The sequence below is a fragment of the Haliotis cracherodii genome, unplaced genomic scaffold (genome assembly GCF_022045235.1).
Source record: "Haliotis cracherodii isolate W230 unplaced genomic scaffold, xgHalCrac1.p SCAF_11, whole genome shotgun sequence".
NCBI classification, from domain to species: Eukaryota; Metazoa; Mollusca; class Gastropoda; order Lepetellida; family Haliotidae; genus Haliotis; species Haliotis cracherodii.
In genome coordinates, this window is record NW_027266266.1 from 30179775 (window position 1) to 30203946 (window position 24172).

General features: G+C 39.1%; 2 protein-coding genes across 2 annotated transcripts; both read right to left on the minus strand.

Annotated features, from left to right (window-relative positions):
• Positions 1 to 3532: 3532 nt before the first annotated feature.
• LOC139455013 (uncharacterized) lies at positions 3533 to 5462 on the minus strand. Its single transcript, XM_071236600.1, has 2 exons — positions 4703 to 5462; positions 3533 to 4608 (listed from the first exon to the last, which is right to left on the minus strand). The coding sequence occupies exons 1-2, from the start codon at positions 5460 to 5462 to the stop codon at positions 3533 to 3535; spliced, it is 1836 nt and encodes a 611-aa protein (XP_071092701.1).
• Positions 5463 to 5504: 42 nt separating this feature from the next.
• Positions 5505 to 8729, minus strand: LOC139455014 (uncharacterized). The gene is made up of 2 exons (XM_071236601.1): positions 8492 to 8729; positions 5505 to 8275 (listed from the first exon to the last, which is right to left on the minus strand). The coding sequence occupies exons 1-2, from the start codon at positions 8727 to 8729 to the stop codon at positions 5505 to 5507; spliced, it is 3009 nt and encodes a 1002-aa protein (XP_071092702.1).
• Between the last annotated feature and the right edge of the window lie 15443 nt (positions 8730 to 24172).

Consider the following 24172-nt stretch of genomic DNA (forward strand, 5'->3'; position numbering starts at 1 on the left):
AGTACGTCTGATGACGCCACTCCTTACCGGTGTGTTATGTATCAATGCGCCACTGCGATCATGAGAACAGACAGAATGCATCGAGTCGATGCTTAAAAGGTGCGATTTTATGGTGTGTAAAAAACAGATAACTGCACTCGTGCCTGTCAGATACTATTTAACTTACAACTCGTTGTTTCAAAGCGTATCTTTACGTTTTGAAACAACTCGTTGTAAGATAAATGGTATATGACAGGCACTCGTGTTGTAATCTCTATATATTCTAGCCAATAACTTTTTTTCTCCAGATCCCTGTATGGACACAGCAGGAAATACACACGTGTCAGTGGGTGGCAACTGTCGCACGTACTATGAATGCGTCGGTGGAAGAGTCAGAAGTGTCCGTTGTTGTCAAGAGTTACAGATACTTGCTAATGGTGGTTGTAAAGCCAGTTTATCCAACCAATGTAAAGACGTGTGCTTATACAACGCAACACAAAGCATATCTGCAACTCTCACGAACACAAGCAGTAAGTAGTTTTATAATAGTAAAACATCTGCTGTCATCATTAACAGTTTCAGGTAACTTCCTTTTCATGTCCTCGTATATATCAGCGCGCGCATGTGTGTGAGTGCGTGCGTGCGTGCGTGAGCGTGTTTGTTTTCTAAACATGATGAAATGCAAAAAACATTGGCTCGGCCAAAAGCCTGATCGTTAAACAATCAACATGGCTTAAATCGTTAAGTTTTGTTTAAATATTGCCGATCCATTTAGTAATATTTCTAATGAAGTCAGTAAAATTACAAATTCGACACGATAGTATCAGTATATATAAATAATATTACCAGTTGTATATTATATAATTGTCTAATTCCTATAGAAATAAGTAAATATTGTTATACAATATATGGCCCTCAAATATTTTGTAGTAGTACTTATAGTAGTTGATGATGTGAGCAACATCTACGCCATCGAGTACGAGGACAATCATATCGAACCTAATCCACGGCTCAAATAAGATTCGAGTTATGGTGACTTATACTATTCATTTATAATACAACTAAATAACCATTAAATCAACGTCCAAACCCATGCCAACAATACTGCTGACATACGTTTGAGACCACCTAATATATAACATTCATGATGGCCTTACGTTCCATGTATTTCAACAAGCAAAACAAAACAATAGTACAAGCAGTGTGTACAGAAGCACCAGTAATTAATTAAGAAGCTTGTGCTGTGCCGCCAACACGCAAAATGCACACATACCTAATTCGATTGCCTTCTTTTTTAACATGCCTTATGTTTTTTTCTGCTGACATCTTCCTGAGAGTCGACCGAATTCATTTATTTTCTATTTGGCGAAGGTCACTGCCAGGAATCAGGATACCGTCCCTTTTCTGATGACGAGGCGATGTATCAACAGCGAGTGGCCAATAGCTGGATAACAAGACCCTGTCCGCCCAACACTATTTTTTCTGCAACTGATTGTACCTGCGTCAGAGATAATCGTGCCACTGCACATTCAGGTATGACATGGCTCTGTTACAACCCTTAATGTAAAAATTACTCTTAATGTAAAAAAAAAGACATTAAGGGTTGCGGGTTCACCCTTGTTACAACTCTTAAAGTAATCTTTTTTACATTAAGGGTTGAAGTGATAGATAATATTTTTTTTACATTGAGGGTTAGCGCTATGAAATAATACTTAATGAAACTTGGCAGATGTAATTGATCTTTACTTTGTCCAGATGTGCAAATGCTTAATCATATTTAGATTCCCTCTCCACAGCGACCACCTGATTGTTATAGTCAGGCGTCTTAATAGGGTTTATGACCCCTAACCCTTTTAACCGATTTTTATCAAACTTATTGTTTTGCAAAGGTTATTTTTCGATACTCTGCAAGGTAACCTCTTATGTATCCTAATACCGTAATGACGGAAAGGAGTATTCAGCCCAAGCAGATCAGACCAAGTTGTAGATGATGGTGTTGGAATGGTCCATTAACAGAGTTTTGGACATTTTGGACATTTTGGACATAATGGACATTTTGTTGCAGTATTACGGATATGACAGTTAAGCATACACCAGAATCATATGCTATTACAAACGACAGGAATTCCAATGCAATGATGTTTGGTTAAAAAAACCCGTAGGTTTCCAAATATAGCCACTTAAAGTTTATATTTTTCGGATATGAAGTCAAAGCCTTTTCTATAGCAGTTTAGCATATCCTGTATTAAGACCATTGTTGATTGAAAATAGCGAAAAGGAACATTGGGCATACTGCCTGTAGAGTATTTCATGTCGGTAAGGAACCGACCATTCGATCTTCTTGGGGAGCTGACATAAGCTCACCACGGAACTTCGTACCAGGTGAGCTGTAAATGCTATATTTCGACATATTAAATCACATAAATAATCATAATAAACATAATAAACATAATAAATCGTATTGGATTGTGAATAGATTTCGCATGACGGATGACGCGCGCCGTACAACGACCGATGGCAAAACGTCACATAAGCCTTTCTGACATCTTGCATGTATGGATAGAAATTAAGCTAACTAGAACTGTCCTATTGGGAATTAACGAATGCATGTTTGTAGATGCAAGAAACACAAACTTCTGACACTCGCACCCACGGGGAATTTTATTACATGATGTTGAGCGTTAATCACAATGTTCAGTACAAACGTTGAACAATATCCATTCAATCATAATCGTTGGTAAATGAGTTGAATTGAAGAGCTGACGTTGAACGGTAAAGACGACTTCAAAATACAACTTCAAACTATGTTTACGTTCTAAGGCGTTATAATGAGGCAATTTCAGTCTCGTTGTAAGACGACTATCTTTGTTTACATTGTTTACGTTGAATACGTTGGTGGGTGAGGTTCAGAAAACTAAAATAGAAAGAAAATACAATTTTACTTTAGACTGAACCAATTAAATAGTCAAAATGACCAATTTAAAAGAATAACAAACAACTGTCTGACAACATACTCAAAATTGCTTACAACTGCCAAATGGTTACTGAATTGAAGTTATAAATGCATTCAACACTTGAGAGATAACATAATATTAACTTTGGCATTGAAAAATATGAGTGTACTTACATTTGTGTTGCCTTTACACTTTGGAGAATGTAACCGTGGTCCTAACAAGATGGAGATTTGACTGATTGTGTGGGGAACATGTGCTTTTTAGATCATGTGAAATGGAATTGAGGCTGTAAACAAGTAATTAATTTATCTGCAAAAGTTTATTGAGAAATGGGGATTTGAACTCACAATGTCTAGCTTTCAAAGGTCATGTGACATATTATGACCAAACACTTTATCCACTAAGCCAAAGTGAGGAGGTTCAAATGAAGATGACTTTAAGTGGACCAAATATTTAACTAAGAAAAACTTAGTTTTTTTAAAATAAATGAAACTTAAACCATTACCAAAATATAGAAAATGAACTTTAAACAAAACCCTTGAAATAGATGAAAAACACCATTTCTGCATTTACATACCCGGCCTCTTAAACATACATGTTTAACTTAACTCAGCTCTGCTCACAAGGCAAGTGAACAACACTCCATAACGTTTGACCTGCTTCCTGCCCTCCTTGATGATGAAAGGGCCAAAGTAATCAACACCAGTGAATGTGAACGGTGGTCCTGGACTTGTTCTACTTGGTGGTAAGTCGGCCATTTTCTGTTCACATGTTGGGGCAGTTAGGCGACGACATGTCACACACTGATGAAGCACATTTCTGACTGTTGAGTTGGCACTGACCACCCAGAAAGTTTCTCTTAGCACTGACAACACATGATTTCTACCAGCATGACTCAGCTTATGATGGACGTCACGAATGATGAGTGTTGTCACATGGTTCTTTCTTGGTAAGAGTATCTGGTGCTTCATGGATTCTGGAACTTGAGCCTTGTTGAGTCTGCCTCCAACTCTGAGTACTCCATCAGAATCTATGAATGGATCCAACTTGGAGACAGAACTGCTTCTTGGTACTCGGCCTCGTTTACCAGATGAGTCTTGAAGAGAATTGATTTCACAACTGAAAGTCTTTGACTGAACATACTTAACTACAGCTTTTGAAGCATGCTCTAGGCGTTTTACAGTGAACACTTCTGTCGTTTGGCAGTCAGGGACATGTTTCTCTAACTGGCACTTCATCCGTTCTTGAAGAATGTCCATCACACAACTGTAGACTGCAACTGCACGTTTCAATCTGTACCAATTTGAATAATGATTGATCAGACAGTCCATACCACTTTCACAGATTTGAGCTTGTGTGACACACGATTGTACGGTCTCTTCACACTGTTCATCACAGTCAGTTAGTAGTTGCTTTATTGTCCATTCCGTTTCAGGAGTTCTGAGAAAAACTGGCCCTTTGAACCACTTGTCGTCCTGGAGTAGTTTTGCTGTAGTTGTTCCCCTTGAGGCGACATCAGCAGGATTGTCATATGTATCAATATACTTCCACTGGTCAGGAGAAGAGAAATCACGAATGAGCCGGACCCTGTTGGCAACAAACACCGGGAATCTCTTCTTCTCACTGTTGATGTAGTGGATAACCGTTGTGGAGTACGTGTAGTATGAGACATTGTCTATTTTCACATCAAGTTCTTTTAGGAGTTGTTGTCCAATTCTGATTGACATAGTTGCTGCTGACAGTTTTCACAGGAGATAGTCTTGACTTACCCATCAGGAAGGCAACATGGATGTTCTCACTCTTGTCACACAGTCTGAGATATACTACACATCCATATCCCCGAGTGCTTGCGTCGGAGAACACATGCAGTTGAGCTGATGTGACTTCCCCAAAGTCAAATGGCTTTACACACCATGGAATGTTCAGAGTTTTCATCAAGTCAAGTTCTGATAACCATTTCTTCCATTCACATGCAGGTGCACTAGGTATGTCATCATCCCAATCTAGGCTTTGGTCGGTGCACAAGTCCTGGAGTATCTTCTTTGCAGGCAGAATAACTGAGAACACCATTCCAAGTGGATCATAGAATGAAGACACGGTTGACAGGATTCCTCTGCGAGTCACTGGTTTGTCTGGTAACTCAACAGAAAATCCAAACATATCAGAGTTCACATACCATCTCATGCCCAGGGCTCGTTCTATTGGTACATCATCATAGTCAAGGTCTCTGGACTGCAGCTCTTTGGAATGATCATCTGTGGGAATCGACTTCAGTAGATTTCTGCTGTTAGATGTGAACTTGGTTAATCTGAATCCACCATCTGCACAGGCTGATACAAGATCTTGCACCAAACTCACAGCTGTGTCTTCATCCTTTGCAGCTTTTAAGCAGTCATCTACGTAGAAGTTCTTTCGGATGGTCTCAGCAATAAGAATACCATACTTTTCTTCTGCTTTGGATGCTGTGTGTTTCAAGGCAAAGTTGGAAATGCTTGGGGATGACACGGCGCCGAAGATATGTACAGCCATTCTGTACTCTTTAAAGTGAGTATCAGGATTACCTTCTGGCCACTAATGGAATCTCAGATGATCGTGTTGTGAAACTGGAACCTTTACTTGATAAAACATAGCCTCCACGTCGCTCATGAAAGCTACTGGTTCAGTCCTGAATCTTGTCAGCACACCAATCAGAGAGTTCGTTAAATCAGGACCCTGGAGTAGTCTGTCGTTAAGAGAAGATCTTTCATATCTGGCACTGCAGTCGAATACAACACGAATTTTCTCAGGTTTCCTTGGGTGGTAAATACCATGGTGTGGAAGATACCAGACGTTATCAGCAGATGCAGAGAGTTCATCATCAGGCACAGGATAGGCAAAACCTTTCTCTAGTAGATTGTTGTTGAACACAGTGTAGTCTCTGTGGTAGGTTTCACTTGCCAGCACCTTCTTTCTCTGCCGCTTAACTCTGCTGAGTGCTTGTTGTCTGTTGTTTGGAAAGTAGGCATTAGGATTCCGGAACGGTAGTGGTAGCTGATAGTGACCATTGATGAACTCCACATTCTGTTCAACTATATCCATAAACCGCTTGTCTTCTCTGGAATAGCCACGTTGACCAGGAAGATCACCCATGTCTTGTTCGCTGAAGTCTTTCTCCAGGAGTTTCACTACAGTGTCCATTGTTAAACATTCTTTTACAACCGTTGACTCTGTGAAGATCACTCTGTTGCAGCAAAGAGAATTCTGAACCTGATCATATTTCACATGCAGAGGCCCATTTACAGTCCATCCATGTTTATAAAGCACAGCAAAGGGACCATTGTCACCCGAAGGGATTACTTGTTGTGGTTCCAGTGCTTGAGTACAATTGCTTCCAATTAACAGTCCAACTTCAAGATTGGGATACACTCTTGGAAGCTTGTTTGCCATGTCACGAAGATAAGGCCATTTCTTCAAGAATTCTGGATCAGGAACTTGATCACGGTTGACAGGGATATCATTTTTCACATATGTCTTTGGAAGTGGAATAGGATTAGCACAATCAATGTCCATAACCACAAGACCAGTCACCACTGAGGTCGGCACAATGTCAATACCATGCATCGTGCGAAGCTTTAAGGTTGTCTGTGTTGATGGAGCACCAAGCTGACACTGAAGATCTTCAGTCATGAAACACCCTGAGCTCCCATTATCCAGGAAAGCATATGTCTTTATGTTCACACCACTGTCTTCAAGATGCACTGTAACTGGAAGAATCGACTGGAGAACTGTTTCCATGGCATCTGAAGTTGCTGCACTGCAGGACGTGGTTACACCATCGCTTGAGCTTGATACTTGTTTGGCTTGAGTGTCTGTTAACTGCGGTGTTGATTTCATGGTGAAGTTGTCATCATGAAGTGAAGTTGGATGACGCTTCTCGCACTTCTTACTGAGTCTTTTCTTCAAACATCCTTTAACAGTGTGGTTGTAAGCGAAACATCCAAAGCACATTTTCTTCTCCATCATAAAGCTTCGTTTCTCAGTGAGTGTCTTTTTGGCAAATTCGAAACAGTCGTCAATATCATGCGACTTTGAACAAAAATAACATGACAGTGGTCTTCTCGGTTTATCAGTTGAGGAACTGGAATTAACTGAAGTAGCAAATGCAGTTGATCTAGACTTTGATGATGGTTGTCTGCCTTTAGTTGTTTTACCTTGTGAAGATGTACTTAACTGTTCTCTATGCTGCATGGCTTCTTTTCCAAACACTGGTTCGTTGGCCGATTTGGCAACAAAGTCAATGAACTCGACAAGATCTTTGAACTCCATTGACCTTGAACTGATGATATGGCACTTTGTCACTCGATCTCTCCATCTGTTCTGAAGATGAGATGGCAATTTGTGGACAATTGCTTGAAGATTCGGAGCATGGTTCAGCACTGACATGTGGGATATGTTCTTCATTGCATGGAGACACTTTGTCAGGAACACAGAGAACTTATTCAGTTTCTGGCTGTCATCATACTTGATATCAGGCCATAACAGAACCTGGTTGATGTAGGACATTGACACCTTATATGGATCACCATATTCCTTGTCCAACAGCTCCCTTGCTTCTGTATATCCATCGAACTGAGACATATACAGACATCCAGCTATCAAGTCTTTCGGTTCACCTTCCAGTTGCTGATCGAGGTAGTACAGCCTGTCTCTGTCACAGTTAGTATGAGGCACTATTCTAGCATCAAATGCCATCATGAAGGATCCATATTCAATTAGGTCACCTTTAAACTTTGGTACTTCAAGTTGAGGGGGAAACATGGCAGTCAACATCTGTTGCTGAGCTTGGACCATACTTTCTGTTGCAGGTTGAGTAAACGTTGAGCTGAATGCAGGAGGATTTAAGCTGGGAGGCTGTTGATATGGAGAGGTGAAGTTCTGCCTCACAGGAGTCTGATGATATGACGTTGTTGCACTCCTAGTATACCACAGAGGCGTTACAGTGTCACAGACCGGAGTGTTATGCTGAACATGTACAGTACTCTGTTGACTTGAGGAAACAGGATATATAATGTCTTTAGCATCATGTTGCAGTTCTGATTGAGCATGCAGATGATCACCTCGTGGCTGTACAATTGGTGGCACAGTTGTTTGAAATGATGGAGACTCCATTTCTGCATATACTCTCTCCCTTGCCTCAGGCTTTGCAATTTCAATATCAAGCTTTATTTCTTCTAACTTGCGAATATCTTCAAACTTGACCTTTTCTGTAAGCAATTCTGCAAGGCGAGCTCTCTCCTTGGCTCTTGCTGATCGTGTTGAACTTGTTGACTTAAATGAAGATCTTGAAGCAGAGTCAATGTTGTCTGCAAATTGAACTTCTATGTTGGAGATCCATTGGGAAACGTGTTCTCTGTATTTGATGAAGTCGTGTTCCTTTTATTTATTCGACTTGCTCTCAATACTCTTTAGCTCTTCTGTCTCTAATGCAGCAAAATATGCATCAAAACACATTGTGTATTGATCAAACAGTTCATTTAGATGTTGATAACTCATCTTCACTAAGTGCAAATTATCTCCACGTTCCATGAGCCTTGAGATTTCGTTGCGTTTCTTTGTCACTGCTGTGGTAGCTGCTATCTGTTTATTCTTCCAAAGTCTGAGTCTCTCAACTTTCCCTTTATCAGTTAGAGTCCTAACCTTTCTAAGATTTCGACCTTCACTTTCTCCTTCATCTTCTTCAAAGCTCACTTGTCTATTCTGCTCATGTGACAGATCAGTCTCATCATCAACTATTGAATAATCTTGACTTGTTGCCATGGTTACGTTGTACTTGAAAAGTCAAAGTTCAGTTTTAGCTTTTAATCAATTTCAGTTTTGGACAAGTCTAGTTTCAACGTTATCTTGCAGTATAAATGTTTCTGAACTAATGTAGATGCAAGAAACACAAACTTCTGACACTCGCACCCACGGGGAATTTTATTACATGATGTTGAGCGTTAATCACAATGTTCAGTACAAACGTTGAACAATATCCATTCAATCATAATCGTTGGTAAATGAGTTGAATTGAAGAGCTGACGTTGAACGGTAAAGACGACTTCAAAATACAACTTCAAACTATGTTTACGTTCTAAGGCGTTATAATGAGGCAATTTCAGTCACGTTGTAAGACGACTATCTTTGTTTACATTGTTTACGTTGAATACGTTGGTGGGTGAGGTTCAGAAAACTAAAATAGAAAGAAAATACAATTTTACTTTAGGCTGAACCAATTAAATAGTCAAAATGACCAATTTAAAAGAATAACAAACAACTGTCTGACAAAATACTCAAAATTGCTTACAACTGCCAAATGGTTTCTGAATTGAAGTTATAAATGCATTTAACACTTGAGAGATAACATAATATTAACTTTGGCATTGAAAAATATGAGTGTACTTACATTTGTGTTGCTTTACACTTTGGAAAATGTAACCGTGGTCCTAACAAGATGGAGATTTGACTGATTGTGTGGGGAACATGTGCTTTTTAGATCATGTGACTTGAAATGGAATTGAGGCTGTAAACAAGTAATTAATTTATCTGCAAAAGTTTATCGAGAAATGGGGATTTGAACTCACAATGCCTAGCTTTCAAAGGTCATGTGACATATTATGACCAAACACTTTATCCACTAAGCCAAAGTGAGGAGGTTCAAATGAAGATGACTTTAAGTGGACCAAATATTTAACAAAGAAAAACTTTGTTTTTTAAAAATAAATGAAACTTAAACCATTACCAAAATATAGAAAATGAACTTTAAACAAAACTCTTGAAACAGATGAAAAACACCATTCCTGCATTTACAATGTCCTTAGCTACACCTACGTACATATCTGAAAGAATTCGATGTTGTAGTTTTGAAGTCGTCCAGACAAATTGAGATGACGAAGTTATAAAAGGCAATAACTCCACCCAAATGAAAAAAACAAACAACAATTGCAATGTGCCCAACATGTTGAGGTGGCCACGTGTACAAAGTTTAATTGAAATCAGTCAATTAGTTTGAAAGGAATTGTTCGGAAAGTTATTTTCTGTGGACAGACCGACGGACGGGCTGACACGCTGATTCCATTATACCACCTAAGTTCGTTGCGGGGGTACAATGAACTAATAATCTAATGAAATGATATTCACGAGTGTTTTCAAAAGGAAATCATAAATAGATATTTACTCATTTAGATGTTTGAGACCTGTAAATTACAAAATGGCGACAGTGAGACCATCTTGGATTTCTGAATGAGGTTATATTACTGTATGTTGTGCTGATCATCCACACCTAGTTTCATAAAGAGCACTTATTAGTATGGTAACATAGTCTTAAATAGGGTAAACTATTTACATTTCGACCAATCAGAGGACTCCATTCTCTTGGTATTGTAATAAAATGCGCTTTGTGTGCAAAACTATATCTTAATATCCCTTTTAACGAAATCGAACAACTAAATTTCGGTTGAGTCCTGAAATACATTGTACCTAAATACCACATTTGGACGAAATCTCTGAATATCGATGAATCAGCTCTGCAGATGCCCTTTCCGTTTCCATGGAAGCAAGGTGGTAACGTAAATAAAGTCATATTGTATAGTGTCCCTAGATTCACCTTTGTACCAAAAGTTTTAACCGCTGTCGTAACATATTTAAAAATGCGGGGTTTTTTACCACATGTTTGAAAGTACCAGACATCACCAAATCCTAATCTGAAAATAACACTTTTAAGTTTCGTTACCCAATTTACCTGGCCTTGTTCATCGTACAACCGCAACATATTGTAACATTTTTTGGGGTAAACGGGATGCCTGCATATTATAAAGACACAGCCAATATTTGACACATTTCAAAACAGCGAGCGACTGAATAAAACATCTGCCAGACTCGGTTCTAAGTCACTGAACCCCCAAATTTCAGCCCCGTATAAAAGTATTGGTGTTATCTTTGTATCAAAACATTTGAAGTAAAAGTGAGGCAAGTACGGTTTCAAGGAAAGTATACTAATAAACAGGACCATGAATACCTTTATTGCCTGAATTGCAATATTATTTAAGCATTCGACCTCAGTATTCTATCACTAAAATGCAAGCCAAGATAACTGTATCCAGTAACTAATTCATACGCATTTCCATCATAATACCATTTTTTCATAAGGTGATAACCCTCCCCTATTTTTGAAAAACAACTTTTTTTGTTTTCGATAGATTGACTGGCATTTCCCATTTACAACAGTGATCATGCAAGATATTCAACATCATTTGTACGTTGTTGACAGTATTGCCACACACAATAAGGTCTTCCGCAAATAGAAGTAGAAAAATATACATAAATTCCGTATGTAACTTAGTACACCAAAACGACAATTCGTTTATAAAAAAAACTTAAACAAAAAGGGACAAAGCATACAACCTTGCCTCACACCCATGAAGCAACAAATATGCAAGATTCTCTGTTGTTTGAACGAACACTAGCCTGTACATTACTGTACATGTATTGTAACATTTTAACCATTTTAGCACTCAAACCATGTTTGTACAATGGCGTCCATAGATATCGTCAATGCCATCCGATTTATCATGTTTCTTGACACTGATGCTTTCAAAAAGTTCGGATCTGGTGATTGGGGATTCTAATATGTCAATTGTCAATTCTTGCACATAACCTTGACATGTCACTATGTCCTCCACCTCACCAAGATTATCCCACATTAAGCTGACGCGCCGTGATATAACTGGAACACTGTTAAAGCGGTGTTAAACCCAACTCACTCACTCACTTAATGCCCAATAAATGTACTGTCAGCGATTTAAAAGTCAGTTCCAAATCTTCCATTCACAATATGTATGTTCAGAATTGAACACATTTCCAAAAGAGTTTTTCCATAGTTATTTTGTAATTTATCATATGAATATTTTTCCATCTCAAATTGTGTAACAAATTACTAAGTAATTGTTACTTCCAACATGGTGAATAACATCGTTCTCCACATAGTCCCGCGTCACACCGGTTCTGCTGTTCATGTACAATTAGACCCGTGAAGATCCTGGAAAGAATTAGTCTTCAGCAACCCATTCTTGCCATAAAAGGCGACTATGCTTCTCGTTAGAGTGAGTGAGTGAGTGAATTGGGTTTAACGCCGCTTTTAATATTATACCAGTTATATCACGGCGTGTAAGCTTAATGTTGGAGGAAAGCCCGAAGTTGTGCAGGTCTAAGACGTTTACCACTTCGGCGAAACCCACGAGCACGGGAATGGTGCTAACAAACCTAGAAACATAATTGGGGCGAACCGGGATTCGAACCCACAACCAAAGGATTCTGGCGTGGGACGCAACTCTGCGCAGCGAATCGTGGCGCCTTAGACGACTGGGCCACCCGTGCCCCCACTTGTCGTATGAGGCAACTAACGGGATCCGGTGGTCAGACTCGCTGACTTGGTTGATGCCTGTCATCATACCCCGATAATCATGATGTCGACCACTGGATTGTCTGGTTCAGACTCGATTATTTACAGACCGCCGTCATATAGCTGGAATATTCCTGAGTGCTGAGTGCGGCGTTAAACAACAAATAAACAAACAAACAAATCCAAGTACAATGATAAAAACAGCTGGATACTCTACCAGTGTACTCAATAAAAAATACGTCAAACTCTCTTCCCCATTTTGTCTATCTTTATGATCATACCAGGTCGATCTCTCCGGGTGGATATATATAAACACACATAATGGAGCTCTACTGAAACCAAATACACTTTTATCCAACAGAATAGTAATAGCATGTCCTCTGCATCGAACATCAATAACATATCTTGCCAGTGAATATTTTATCAAAAGTGTTCCTCCCGAATACCTCCCGAACTGGGACCTTTTTGTGGCTGGTAAACAAAAAAGTTTTTATTCTGGAAAAATGTCACTAAAGTAATTTTTTATTGACTATGTTTCATACAAAGCAACAACACAAAAGAAACAAAGCCAATGTCGGACAGTTTGTTGGTTAAATCTTTTATATTCCTTGCAATGTAAGATATGCTTTTGCATAACCTTCGACCTTGTCGGCAGCACCCGATCCTGATCCACAGTTGACGATGTTCCACTTGAGTCGCGATCTGCTACTGGAACCGACAACTGATGCTCATCACCTTCCAGAGTAGTAGCTGGCATGTCTTCAATAACGAGCCCGCCATTCTTATAATAGTCACTCTTGTTCTCAGATCTGAGCAAGGCAGTTTCTCACGCTGTCGCTTACTACGAATAATTGCAAGAAACCGAGCAAAAACAATAACAAACTTGAAAATAGCGATAGCAATCCTATATTTCCAATCAAACTTTGTTTATAAGAATATTTTACATTAAGGGGCGATATGTACGATGTTGACTCTTAATGTAAAAAAAATAATGTTTACATTAAGTGTTGCGGGTTGTTACTCTTAATGTATTTTTTTTTTACATTAAGAGTTAACACGTAACCCCTAATGTAAAACATTTTACATTAAGAGTAATTTTTACATTAAGGGTTGTAACATGGCTGACTTAAATGGATGCATTTTGAGATATGACATCTTAAATACCTGTCAACTGCTATTTGAGGTTATTTCATCCGAGTTTGTATATATATTACAGAATAGAGGAATACTTATTAACGTATTTCTGACATAACAAACTAAATGGCAACACTTTTGCAATACAGCTGGATCCCCCTGTTCGACTTTTGCATACATCCCCTTCAGAACTGACACTCTGGACAAGTCTGGCAATGAACGAGATACAACGGCGACCGGTGTCGATATCTTATATCCTGGCAGGGAAGGGTATGCTTACTTTTCCCCTCCTTCGCGCATGGTCATCTGGTCAACCTCTAACATGGAATTTGGACTTTATATCAAAATCACCTTTAGTTTTCGACTTGATTCATCCAACGGGACTGAAGGTCATTTCACAGTAATAGGAAACTGTTTCCCTGGAGACTTGCGAGGACCAAGCATATATATCGGTACTCAGACAGGGTACAACCAATCTGTACTTGCCAGTTTGGATACGAGCGATGACGTCAACGTAAAGGATCTCTGGGTTAAGTATGACGTAAGTAAATGATGTAATATTAGGATCAAGCCTACATGTAAGTAATAAATTCCATTGTGTCGGATGATTGATTAACGTAATGACCACTTCAGAAGATGATTCAAAATCTCAAATATGTGTCTACATATAGACATAAAATATAATGACTTGTATTTATTTATCATATATAAGCACTACAGGTACGACCTTTTGCAGGGAGGATGGCAAAACGTGACGGTCATATATGATGGCAATACGCTCAGTCTCACTGTTGGTAACAGGACGAACAGCATTTCAAGGCATGGTTAGTTCTTCAAATAACGTACTACAGTTTCATACCAATTTGTGAGCGAGTTATTATTTCACGTCACAACGGCAGTACTGCAATGATAGAGTGACGAGTCGGTCTGTGTGGTAAAAATCAATTGTGAGCTTGGAGCAAAATTTCGAATTTAGAAGTAGAGCATAAGTATCTTATTTGATGCGTTAGTGTAGTATTCTTTATAACAATCTTTAATGAGGTTTTATCCTGCTTGTTTGCATGTTTGACGTTTTAATAAATGTTTATCTTAGAGCCGTGATTATGAATGGGCAACTACTTTATAACATCCCCAAATCTGACTGCATTTAACAAGATTTTTTCGCAGAAGCATACTTTTAGTTTTACTAAATAACCCGCAGGGGAGGATATTGGGTTACAGTAGTGGGGCCTATTTTAGTTCACTCGGGGCACCCGCGCCCATGATACCAGATGCTTTCAACGTGGTCATTATTAACACACTATTCTAATTGATAAAATAGTGACAATGACTAGACTATGAGTCGTTACTGAACGTGTGCAGTAAGAATTTGTGTCAAAGAATATTACGGTTGGTTGGGTGGTTTGTTGTTTAACGCCGCACTCAGCAATATTACAGCTATATGACGGCGGTCTGTAAATAATCGAGTCTGGACCAGGCAATCCAGTGAATAATATCATATCATGAGCATCGATCCACGCAATTGGGATCAATGACATGCATCAACAAAGTCAGCGAGCCTAACCACCCGGTCCCGTTAGTCGCCTTTTACGACAAGCATAGTTACCTTTTACGGCAAGCATGGGTTGCTGAAGACCTATTCTACCCCGGAATCTTCACGGGTCAAGAAAGTTACGGTACATGGCTCAAGGGAAATATCTTTGATATTGTTCATTGCGTTGATGTTATTACTTTTCAAACTTCTGGGGGTAATATTACTTATAAGAATCCTACATTTAGTTCTTCTGTATACAGCAAGGCCAAATGTTTCATTTTTCACAAAAATTATCTTATGTACGTGTACAACGATATTCCTGCAGATGGTTCCTTTGGACCGTTATCTCCTTGATTAGCTTATTAGTCTAGCAGTTTCTTTAATAAATGTTCACTCCACGGATGATATAGTTCTTCTTTTAACGTAATGCCAAATGAGAGTACCTTTTATTATATTTTTAGAAGATTATCTTGTTTTTTGGGGGTTTATTTTACACAAGTAAACACTCATCTTTTATTGATTAATATAGACATTTTTTATTCTAATGTAGATTTTCTTCAGCTATGCATCCACATTAACGATTCCTCATTTTTAGGATATATAACGAGACGGCAGACTGCACTTACTATTGCTCGACCTTCACGACCACAGGATCGGTACTTGAAGGCATATCTAAAAGAGGTAACATAATCACAATTACAAGCTGTACTATTATGGATAATCAAACATCCGGTTACTATTCACGTTCCCGTACTTTACTGAGCGAATTTGTGTAAATATTTTGAGTAATCAGTGTTACCAACTTTATGAGATTAATGTTTGTTGAATTGGCCTAATCAAATTCACTGTTACATGTGAGAGAAATGTGTTATGCTATGTTATAGGGGCACTAACTGAGGTTGGTTTCAATACGTTTAAGAAACTTAGTATAGTTTAGACAAAGTCCATTGTGCTGAAACTTAGATTTGGATAAAATAAGCTGTCCATCTAAAGAAGAATCATAACTATTAAATTTATGGATCGACAGTCTGGCAATTTCATAGAAGATGTTTACAGTGCGAGGAAATGCACCTGTGAATATATATCGTACTTTTATGTCGAGCCCCACTACAAACTTCACATATACTAAATATGACTACATTTTTAACAAACATGATCGACTTGGCAATGAATATGTTTAACAATAAGTCTGATGTGGCAGTCATATTGAAAGTTTTGTTCGAACCTCTTTAACAAATTCCAGTTTTATCATTTGCGGGAACAAACATATAACTCTGTGGGGACCTGAGGTAGAATGTATCCCCAGCACCATAGTATTATTTGTAAGAGGCGATTACGTTTTGAAACCTTTGAAACTTGTCGTGGTTTGCGCCTTCATTTGTCAGTGGAGAACGGGAGTCTGGTACAAGCTTGAGGGCACTAGGGTCAGGGACAAACTTGTCTTTCAGATAGGACAGTAGAAGAAACATGAAACCTATGATTGTGGGTTCGAATCACGGTTCGCCCCGATTTTGTTTCTAGGTTTGTCAGCATCATACCCGTGCTCGTGAGTTTCACCGAAGTGGTAAACGTCCGAGACCTGCATCACTTCGGCCTTTCGAGATCAAGGAACCACTACAAGAGCCAACACAAGATTTTGAATCATCTCTAAAAATAGTCCAGGGTGTTAACAAAGTGGTAAACGTCTGAGACCTGCATCACTTCGTTCTTTCCCCCCACATTAAGCTTACTTTCCGCAATATAACTGGAATAATGTTAAAAGCGGCGTTGAACTCAACTCACTCACTCACTCAAACTAAGGAACCACCACAAGAGCCAACACAAGATCTCGAATCATCTCTAAAAATATTCCAGGGTGTTGCACACTTCACACAGAAAGAAAAGAAACAGTTAGGGAGAAGGACCAGACCAATTTTGTGTTTGGATGTGACTTCTTTGGAAACTCGTGTTGCGGTTCAAAATCCGTCTCAACCACATGGAATGTCGGTCACTCCTTCACACATATAAGAGTGGCGCCACACGCTCACGATCCCCTGTTAACCACCATGAATATTTGATTTAATTCAATGTTAAGTTGAAACTGGGTATAACCAACAGCCCTGTCCCTCCGAAATGCAGCCTTCAAGCTGTAACAGTCCACCGTACTTTACAGATAGCCTTCACACTTTTTTGCATGTATATTTCCCCATCTTCCCCTCTTCAGCAGAATGAATGATCTTCAAGTTTGTTCGACCAGTTCCAAAGGACTACCCTCAATGGGAAAGTAACGACACCAGCGCTCAGGGGAGATACCTTGAAAACATTACATAAAATAATAATTTGTGCATATTAATTGTTGGCTTTTTCCACATTTTGTTCTTCTTGATACCTGAACATATTCTGCACTTGATCTGTCACTCATAGATCCAAATATCTACAACGATGACCTAGCCCGACTGTTGATCCACCTGCAAAAAGGTGGAGTTGAAAGAAGCAAACTGGCCATTATTTGAAACATTTTGCATTGCCAAATTGCAATTTGCCTTTTTGTTATCAATATCCTTGACCCTATTCAATTGTTTTTGTTTCTAGAGCTGATGGAACTATTCCCCATTCCTCTTCAATCTCACAAATGCTTAAACCATGGTTTAATTGCAAGGGAGTGTGGGACGAGAGTAGAGAAATACCCTTGGCATTATTGGCAGTATTTGGCATTATTTGACTAAATTATATATTTACAAATGTATTCAGAATGTATAAAATCCTGTCGTCAAAGGACAGTACAATAACTAGAATACCACAGATTTATCTAAAGCCAGTTAGAGAGTATATAAAAATACTTCAACAACACTATATAAATGGGCTATTGATCGCTTAAGATAGATCATCATACTAGGGACCATGGGAACTTTTGTCACCCGCATGGATCCAAACAGAACTTACAACATACCTTCAGGTGTTGGCGATTAGTGACAAATTTTGTCGAACTAAAAGAACACATATTCTGCAATTGAAAAGTAGGTAGTAGGAATAAATCTACTTGGAATAACGTGGTCTTACATACCCTCTTTAGGGGTAAGTTATGTTACACCATGTCAACCCCCTTCGAGGGTACAGCCACTACCAATCTCAGTTATCACATTTATTCTGCCAATTATAACAAGGTACCTCATCTTATACACAGCACAAAATATATGTAACAATTCAATTTCTTTAAAAAAAGAGAGAATTAATTGAGAACATAGATTTTAAAAACTTGTTGGATGAAGCCTTGAAGCCTTGTCCCTTTTGATGGATAAATCAGCAGTCAAGCAGGACCTGTTTTGACCGAGAATCCATCACCACAAGGGACGTAAAATGGGGGATCCCCACCTTTCAACAAATATTCATGTGTATATCTGCTATGGCCAATACGACATCGTCGTAAAATCACGACGTTAAATCTGAACTGACAACCAAGTATGCCTGTGCGATAGTTGGCTTGACTTATTTAGACCTATTTGGTTGTCCCACTTGTTTTGCATTAGATCTCTGATGTAACATCTAATTCCAGATTTATGACCACTGTAATGGATCAGAAGTGGTGTCAAAGATTTTTTGAGTGCTGCATTTGCAGTAAAATCGGCCATGGCGTTGCCACTGATTCCGACATGGCTGGGTAACCAACAAAAGACGAAGTCATACTGGCCAGAAAAAAAATCATTATATAATTCCACAATTTTAAGAAAAAGAGGATGTTAACATGACATATGTTTAGTAATAGCCTGAAAAAGAATATGAAAAGATTATGAACTGTTAATGTTTAGATTTATTCCTATTCCATGTGATGGATTAAATAGGCAATCAAAAGCTGTAATTTTTGTGCATGATGTACTGATGCGATAATTTAAGGGAAGGCTTATCCGCCTCCACTTACAAACTCTGAATAGGGACAATTTGTCAATTATTGAAGACAGACTTGTAACTGCCTCTCTATTGTATGCATATCTGTACCACAGCAAGAAATATTTAAATCAATCTATCTCATTAATCATTAAAAACCTTTGAAGCTAATTTAAATACTAAATAACGTGATAGACTAAATACTGCCTTGTAATCCTGATTATAATGGTCAGGCAGGGTAACCCACTGGGACTTGAAGTTGCCTATCTGTTAAGAACTGCAATATAAATGCGGTAAACGGCCTCTAAAATACAAATCATGAGATTTTTTTAAATGCTAGGTAGTATGGTATGCGTTTTCAAGATCAAAGAAAATTAATACTATGTGTTGTTTATTTACTATAGCATTTCTAACAAAGGATTCTAATCGTACTCAATTATCAACAGTATGTTTTTACAGAAACCACATTGAATATTTGTAAATCGATTATTGGTTTCCAAATACCAAACTAGTCTTTTATTTACCATTCATTCTATGGTTTTTTCAAACGCAACTGACAAAAGATATAGGGCGGTAATTTGAGGAATCTATACTCACGCGCAAAAGAAACGCAAGTCGAGTATGCAAATAGGTAACAAACACGGAACCATAAATTGATACGACTTTTAGCATGTAGTGAAGCCTGATTTTGGAAGCCCCGAGTAAAAACGCAACAGAAAAAATGAATCGCCAAAACACACCATTTCAATGAATATGTGGGTATCATGCACCCATTTCTCGCGAAATCGAAAATGCACGAACTGTCATGAACTGTAGTGGGTATAAAACTGTGGCCGATTCTAGGACCTACCTCTCCTTGGTCAACAATGCCACGCCTAACTCAAATTCAGAGAAACCAGGCTATCGGACGTTTGTAAGCTGGAGAGTCTGTCCAAGATGTTGCCCGTCATTTCAACGTTAACATAACCACAATTTACCGTCTCTTGCATCGATATAATGCTACACAGTGCACAGATGACCTTCTTCGGAGCCGTCGTCCTAAGGTCACCACACCTGGACAAGATCGGCAGATTACCCGTCAACACCAGCGACATCCGTTCCTAACTGCAAGTGAAAGTGCTCGACAGACCATAGGACACATGCTCGGCACATTAGCCGGGACACTGTGGTCCGACGTCTTCGTTTAAACAACCTCAGATGTCGCCGACCAACACGTCGTCCTGTTCTCCAACCACGGCATCGACAAGCACGACTTCAGTGGGCACAGAGTCATCACAATTGGCGTCATCGTGAGTGGAAGCGTGTCATCTTCTCTGATGAAAGTCGTTTTTGTGTCTCCCATGCAGACAGAAGAGTCAGACTTTGGCGGCGTCGAGGTGATGATCGTTTCGCTGACAGAAACGTTGTGGGAAGGGATCCATGGGGTGGACCTAGCGTCATGATATGGGCAGGGATTGGACTTAATGCGAGACTTGGACCCATGCGCTTTCTGAATGTTAATCAAGGTCGGGGACACGGCGTCACTGCTCAGCGGTATATCGACCAAGTGATCAGACCCCACGTTGTTCCATTTTTTGCACAACATCAACAACACATTTTCCAGCAGGACAACGCTCGTCCCCATGTTGCCAGAGCTACCATGGCCTTTTTGCAACAACACAACATCCGTGTTCTACCGTGGCCAGCCCTCAGCCCTGATCTGAACCCCATCGAACACTTGTGGGATGAGGTTCAAAGGCGTCTGCACAGTGTGCGCCCAGTACCTACAACTGCCGATGAATTACGCACAGCTGCTCTGGATGTGTGCAGGAGGATCCCTCGGGACTTCACAAATCGTCTAATCCACTCAATGCACAGGAGATGTGTGGCGGTGATCAATGCTAATGGTGGTCACACCAGGTATTGACTGACATTTTGGGTATTGACCCGAAACTGTGTAAGCCCTTAACATTTGAAAAAAACAATAATGTCATCTGCCTTTCAATCCATTAAACTGTCTTCAGTCAATTTTTTGTCAATCTTGCCCTATTAGTATTTCTTGTCTTTACTGTTGAAAATAAATAACGTGTGTACTGCATACTCGACTTGCGTTTCTTCTGCATGTGAGTATATATGATCACGACCAGGGGTTGGTAATGGGACTACAACGGCCTTATCCCACGAAGGAGAAAAACTCCCTGATGTTCCCATGTTTGGTAAAATATATCTAAAAGTGTTTCAAGCCATGATTCAGGCAAATGTTTCAGTAACTGATGGTGGATATTATCTTCACCCGATGCAGGATCGTGAGCGTGCTCAAGAACAGTATTTAGCTCATGCAGTGAAAATACTTCATTGTCATCTTCACCGTTATTATAAATCAAAATAATTTCTTCCTTCTCCTGTTTCTGATGTCTCTGAAACTCAGGAACATAATTTGACGATAAAGAATGTTTGGAAAGAGTTTCGCAATGTCAGATTTGCAATTTCAGATTTATCAGTTAATATTTTGTTTATAAGAACCTTGTGCCTTGGCACAAGCAATTTCAACATTATTCAAATTGTGAACTGTTGGATGTAGGGGGAAATATATTTCCGATTTTTTCCTCCACATTCTTGCTTATTTGCATTCCTTAGTAAACCATGGTTTATGAATATGAGGATTTGCAGAGGACTTAGGAATTGATTGGTCAGCAATTTCACTTAGTTGAGCTGGAAACAGCTGGATGGGATCTGGTACATTTCTGAAATTGTCAGGTCTTCAGCACTTAATATATGTATTTCATAGAAGGACCAAATTGGCCTTAATAAAATTCCATCTTGATGACGGTGAGTCCTCATTCGGTTTTCTAGCTTTTAGGACTGTAGGGACGTGATCACTTTACAAAAGGTCGTCGTGTACAGCCGTCGTGGAACACACACAATGTATAATGAGAAATATAATCTTCAATAACTTTCCCCTTATTGTTTGTACTTGTACTTCCCCGTAGGGAGTATGCAGGGCTTTGGGAGCTGATCACATTGATTCTGTAGATCAAGACTCTCAAAGCGCAGATGAAAGTGGAATATGCCAAGTAAATGCTATGTGCATGTTAAGGCGGATAGCAACAGCTTGGTATTCAAATGAACAACACTCTGAATGACGTCCTGTCTGACTAAAATGGTAGAGCCTTCAATCCCCTTTTCACTTTTAATGCCTTAGATCAAAATTGTCTGCATGATAAAGATATGTCTCTTGGCGACAGATTGCTGACTTCTTATAACCCTGATTAATACAGGATAACTCGTTTAACTTGGTCCCGAGACCTCTGCAATTCCCCTGAATTATATAATTGGTGTTACTCCTGAAGTTTGATAGAATCCTGGCTTTATTTTTAGGTGGCAAGTGGCTTCATATACGACAACAAGTGCTCATGATACCTCCGAATCATATCCATAATTGTTGTAGAGTTCATGGGGATCTTTGAGTACCTTTGACGCCCGTTCAGTATGAATTTTCGATTGGGGAATTTCAACATTATGAGATGCTTTAAATTTTAGTGTTGTTTCTGTTTCTGTTGATGTGGATGCTACTTGGGTTGATGCTGGAGTTGCAACTTTGTTTTTTCATGTTGGCTAGGTTTCGATTTACGAAACTGTCTTTATAAATGTGGCGTGTCTAATACTGCTTACAAGAAAACTATCTCATAGTAAAATAATGCTGTTTTAACCGTTTTAACTATTTGATGGAGTGAGTATGTTTTTAAGCCGTTTTTAGTAATAATCACGTCAGGGGACACCAGAAATGGGCTTCAAGATTATACCCTAGTTGGGAATTTAACCTCGGTCTTTGGTGTGACGAGCGAATGCTTTCACCACTAGGTTACCCAGCCGCCCCTTTTTAACTACAGGAGCATAGGAAAGTCATGTTGTGTTAGCAGATACACGTAAGCTTGCATATTTACTGGCATCAGTGTAGCTGATCTTTTGCTCACATTAATCTTTTGTGCAATCGAATGTAACTTAAATTCACCGTTGTCAGTTGAAGATGACATATGATCAGCTTGACAATCAGAGAATTTCAAAGGTTGAGCATGGGTTTTTCCATCATGATCAATTTCCCAAAACATCTAAAACAAGTAGGCTTTCCACTGCACGAATTTTGCCCTTCAACTCACCAAGCTTTACCCTTGGGTCTTTGTTCCAAAAGAAATACAGAGTAAGTCGCCTTTAGCTTCCATGACAAGGAACCGAGGCCAAGTGTCCCTCTCTTAATACAATAACCTCTTCACAATTTCATCCTCAAATGAATCGAGTTCATAGCCAGATTTTGAAAGTTTTTGGTTCATTTTTTTTGTTTTGTGTTTAACCATGCTTGTATTTACTGTGGTTCAGCAAACCTGTTCCTTGCCCTGGACGGATTGTCAACAAGGGCCGGGGTATGGCATATGTAAGCAGCATTCCAGCAAACTAAGACCATAGGGATGGATACAGCGATGTTATACTCTATCAGAGCCGGAGGAGCAACCAGATTGTCCCATGAGCCACCCCTCCTGGGTATCTAGGCAAAACTCGTATGTAACATTATGAACAGAAGACCATTCGAAAAGTAGTCAAACCATATCTAAAGTGTGATACACAGGGCTTGACATGCTAACCTAAGTGATAGAACCCGTTCTCCCACCCGTCTAGAATAATGATGAAGACTACAATGAACTATATTCACTGTGTGTTCATTAATATGGATTACTAACACGCTCTGTGGCTCCATTATTTATGCCTGATATACCCACGAATATTTAGTGAAAGGTGAGGATCCTCCATTCTGCATTCCTTGTGATGAGAGAATCACGGTCAAGCATGTCCTCCTTGACTGTATTGATTTTTCCATCACAAGGGATCATCGCTTCATCGCTCAAGGATCTATATCAACAATATCAGCTCTCATATAATTCTTGTTTTTTTAAAGAAATAGAATTGTTTAATAAATTCTGAAATATGTGTTTAAATGATCGTTATTAATATTGGTAGAATAAATTAGATAACTGAGATTGTTAGTTGCTTTATCCTCGTAGGGGGTTGAAGAAGTGTAAAAGATTGTCCCGCGGAGATGGTACGTCGTAAAACCACGTCCTTATAAGAACATTTATTACTGTCACGTTTTAATCGCACCATATATGTTGTTTTATATTTTGGCTAAATTTATCAATAATCGCCAACACCTGAAGGAATGATGTAAAGGAAGCAAAAGTAGTGTAAGTCCCCATTGTCCCTAGTGTGGTGATCTTCTTTCAGTTGCTGACGAACTTTTGGACGTCAGGATTTTATACTTTCAAA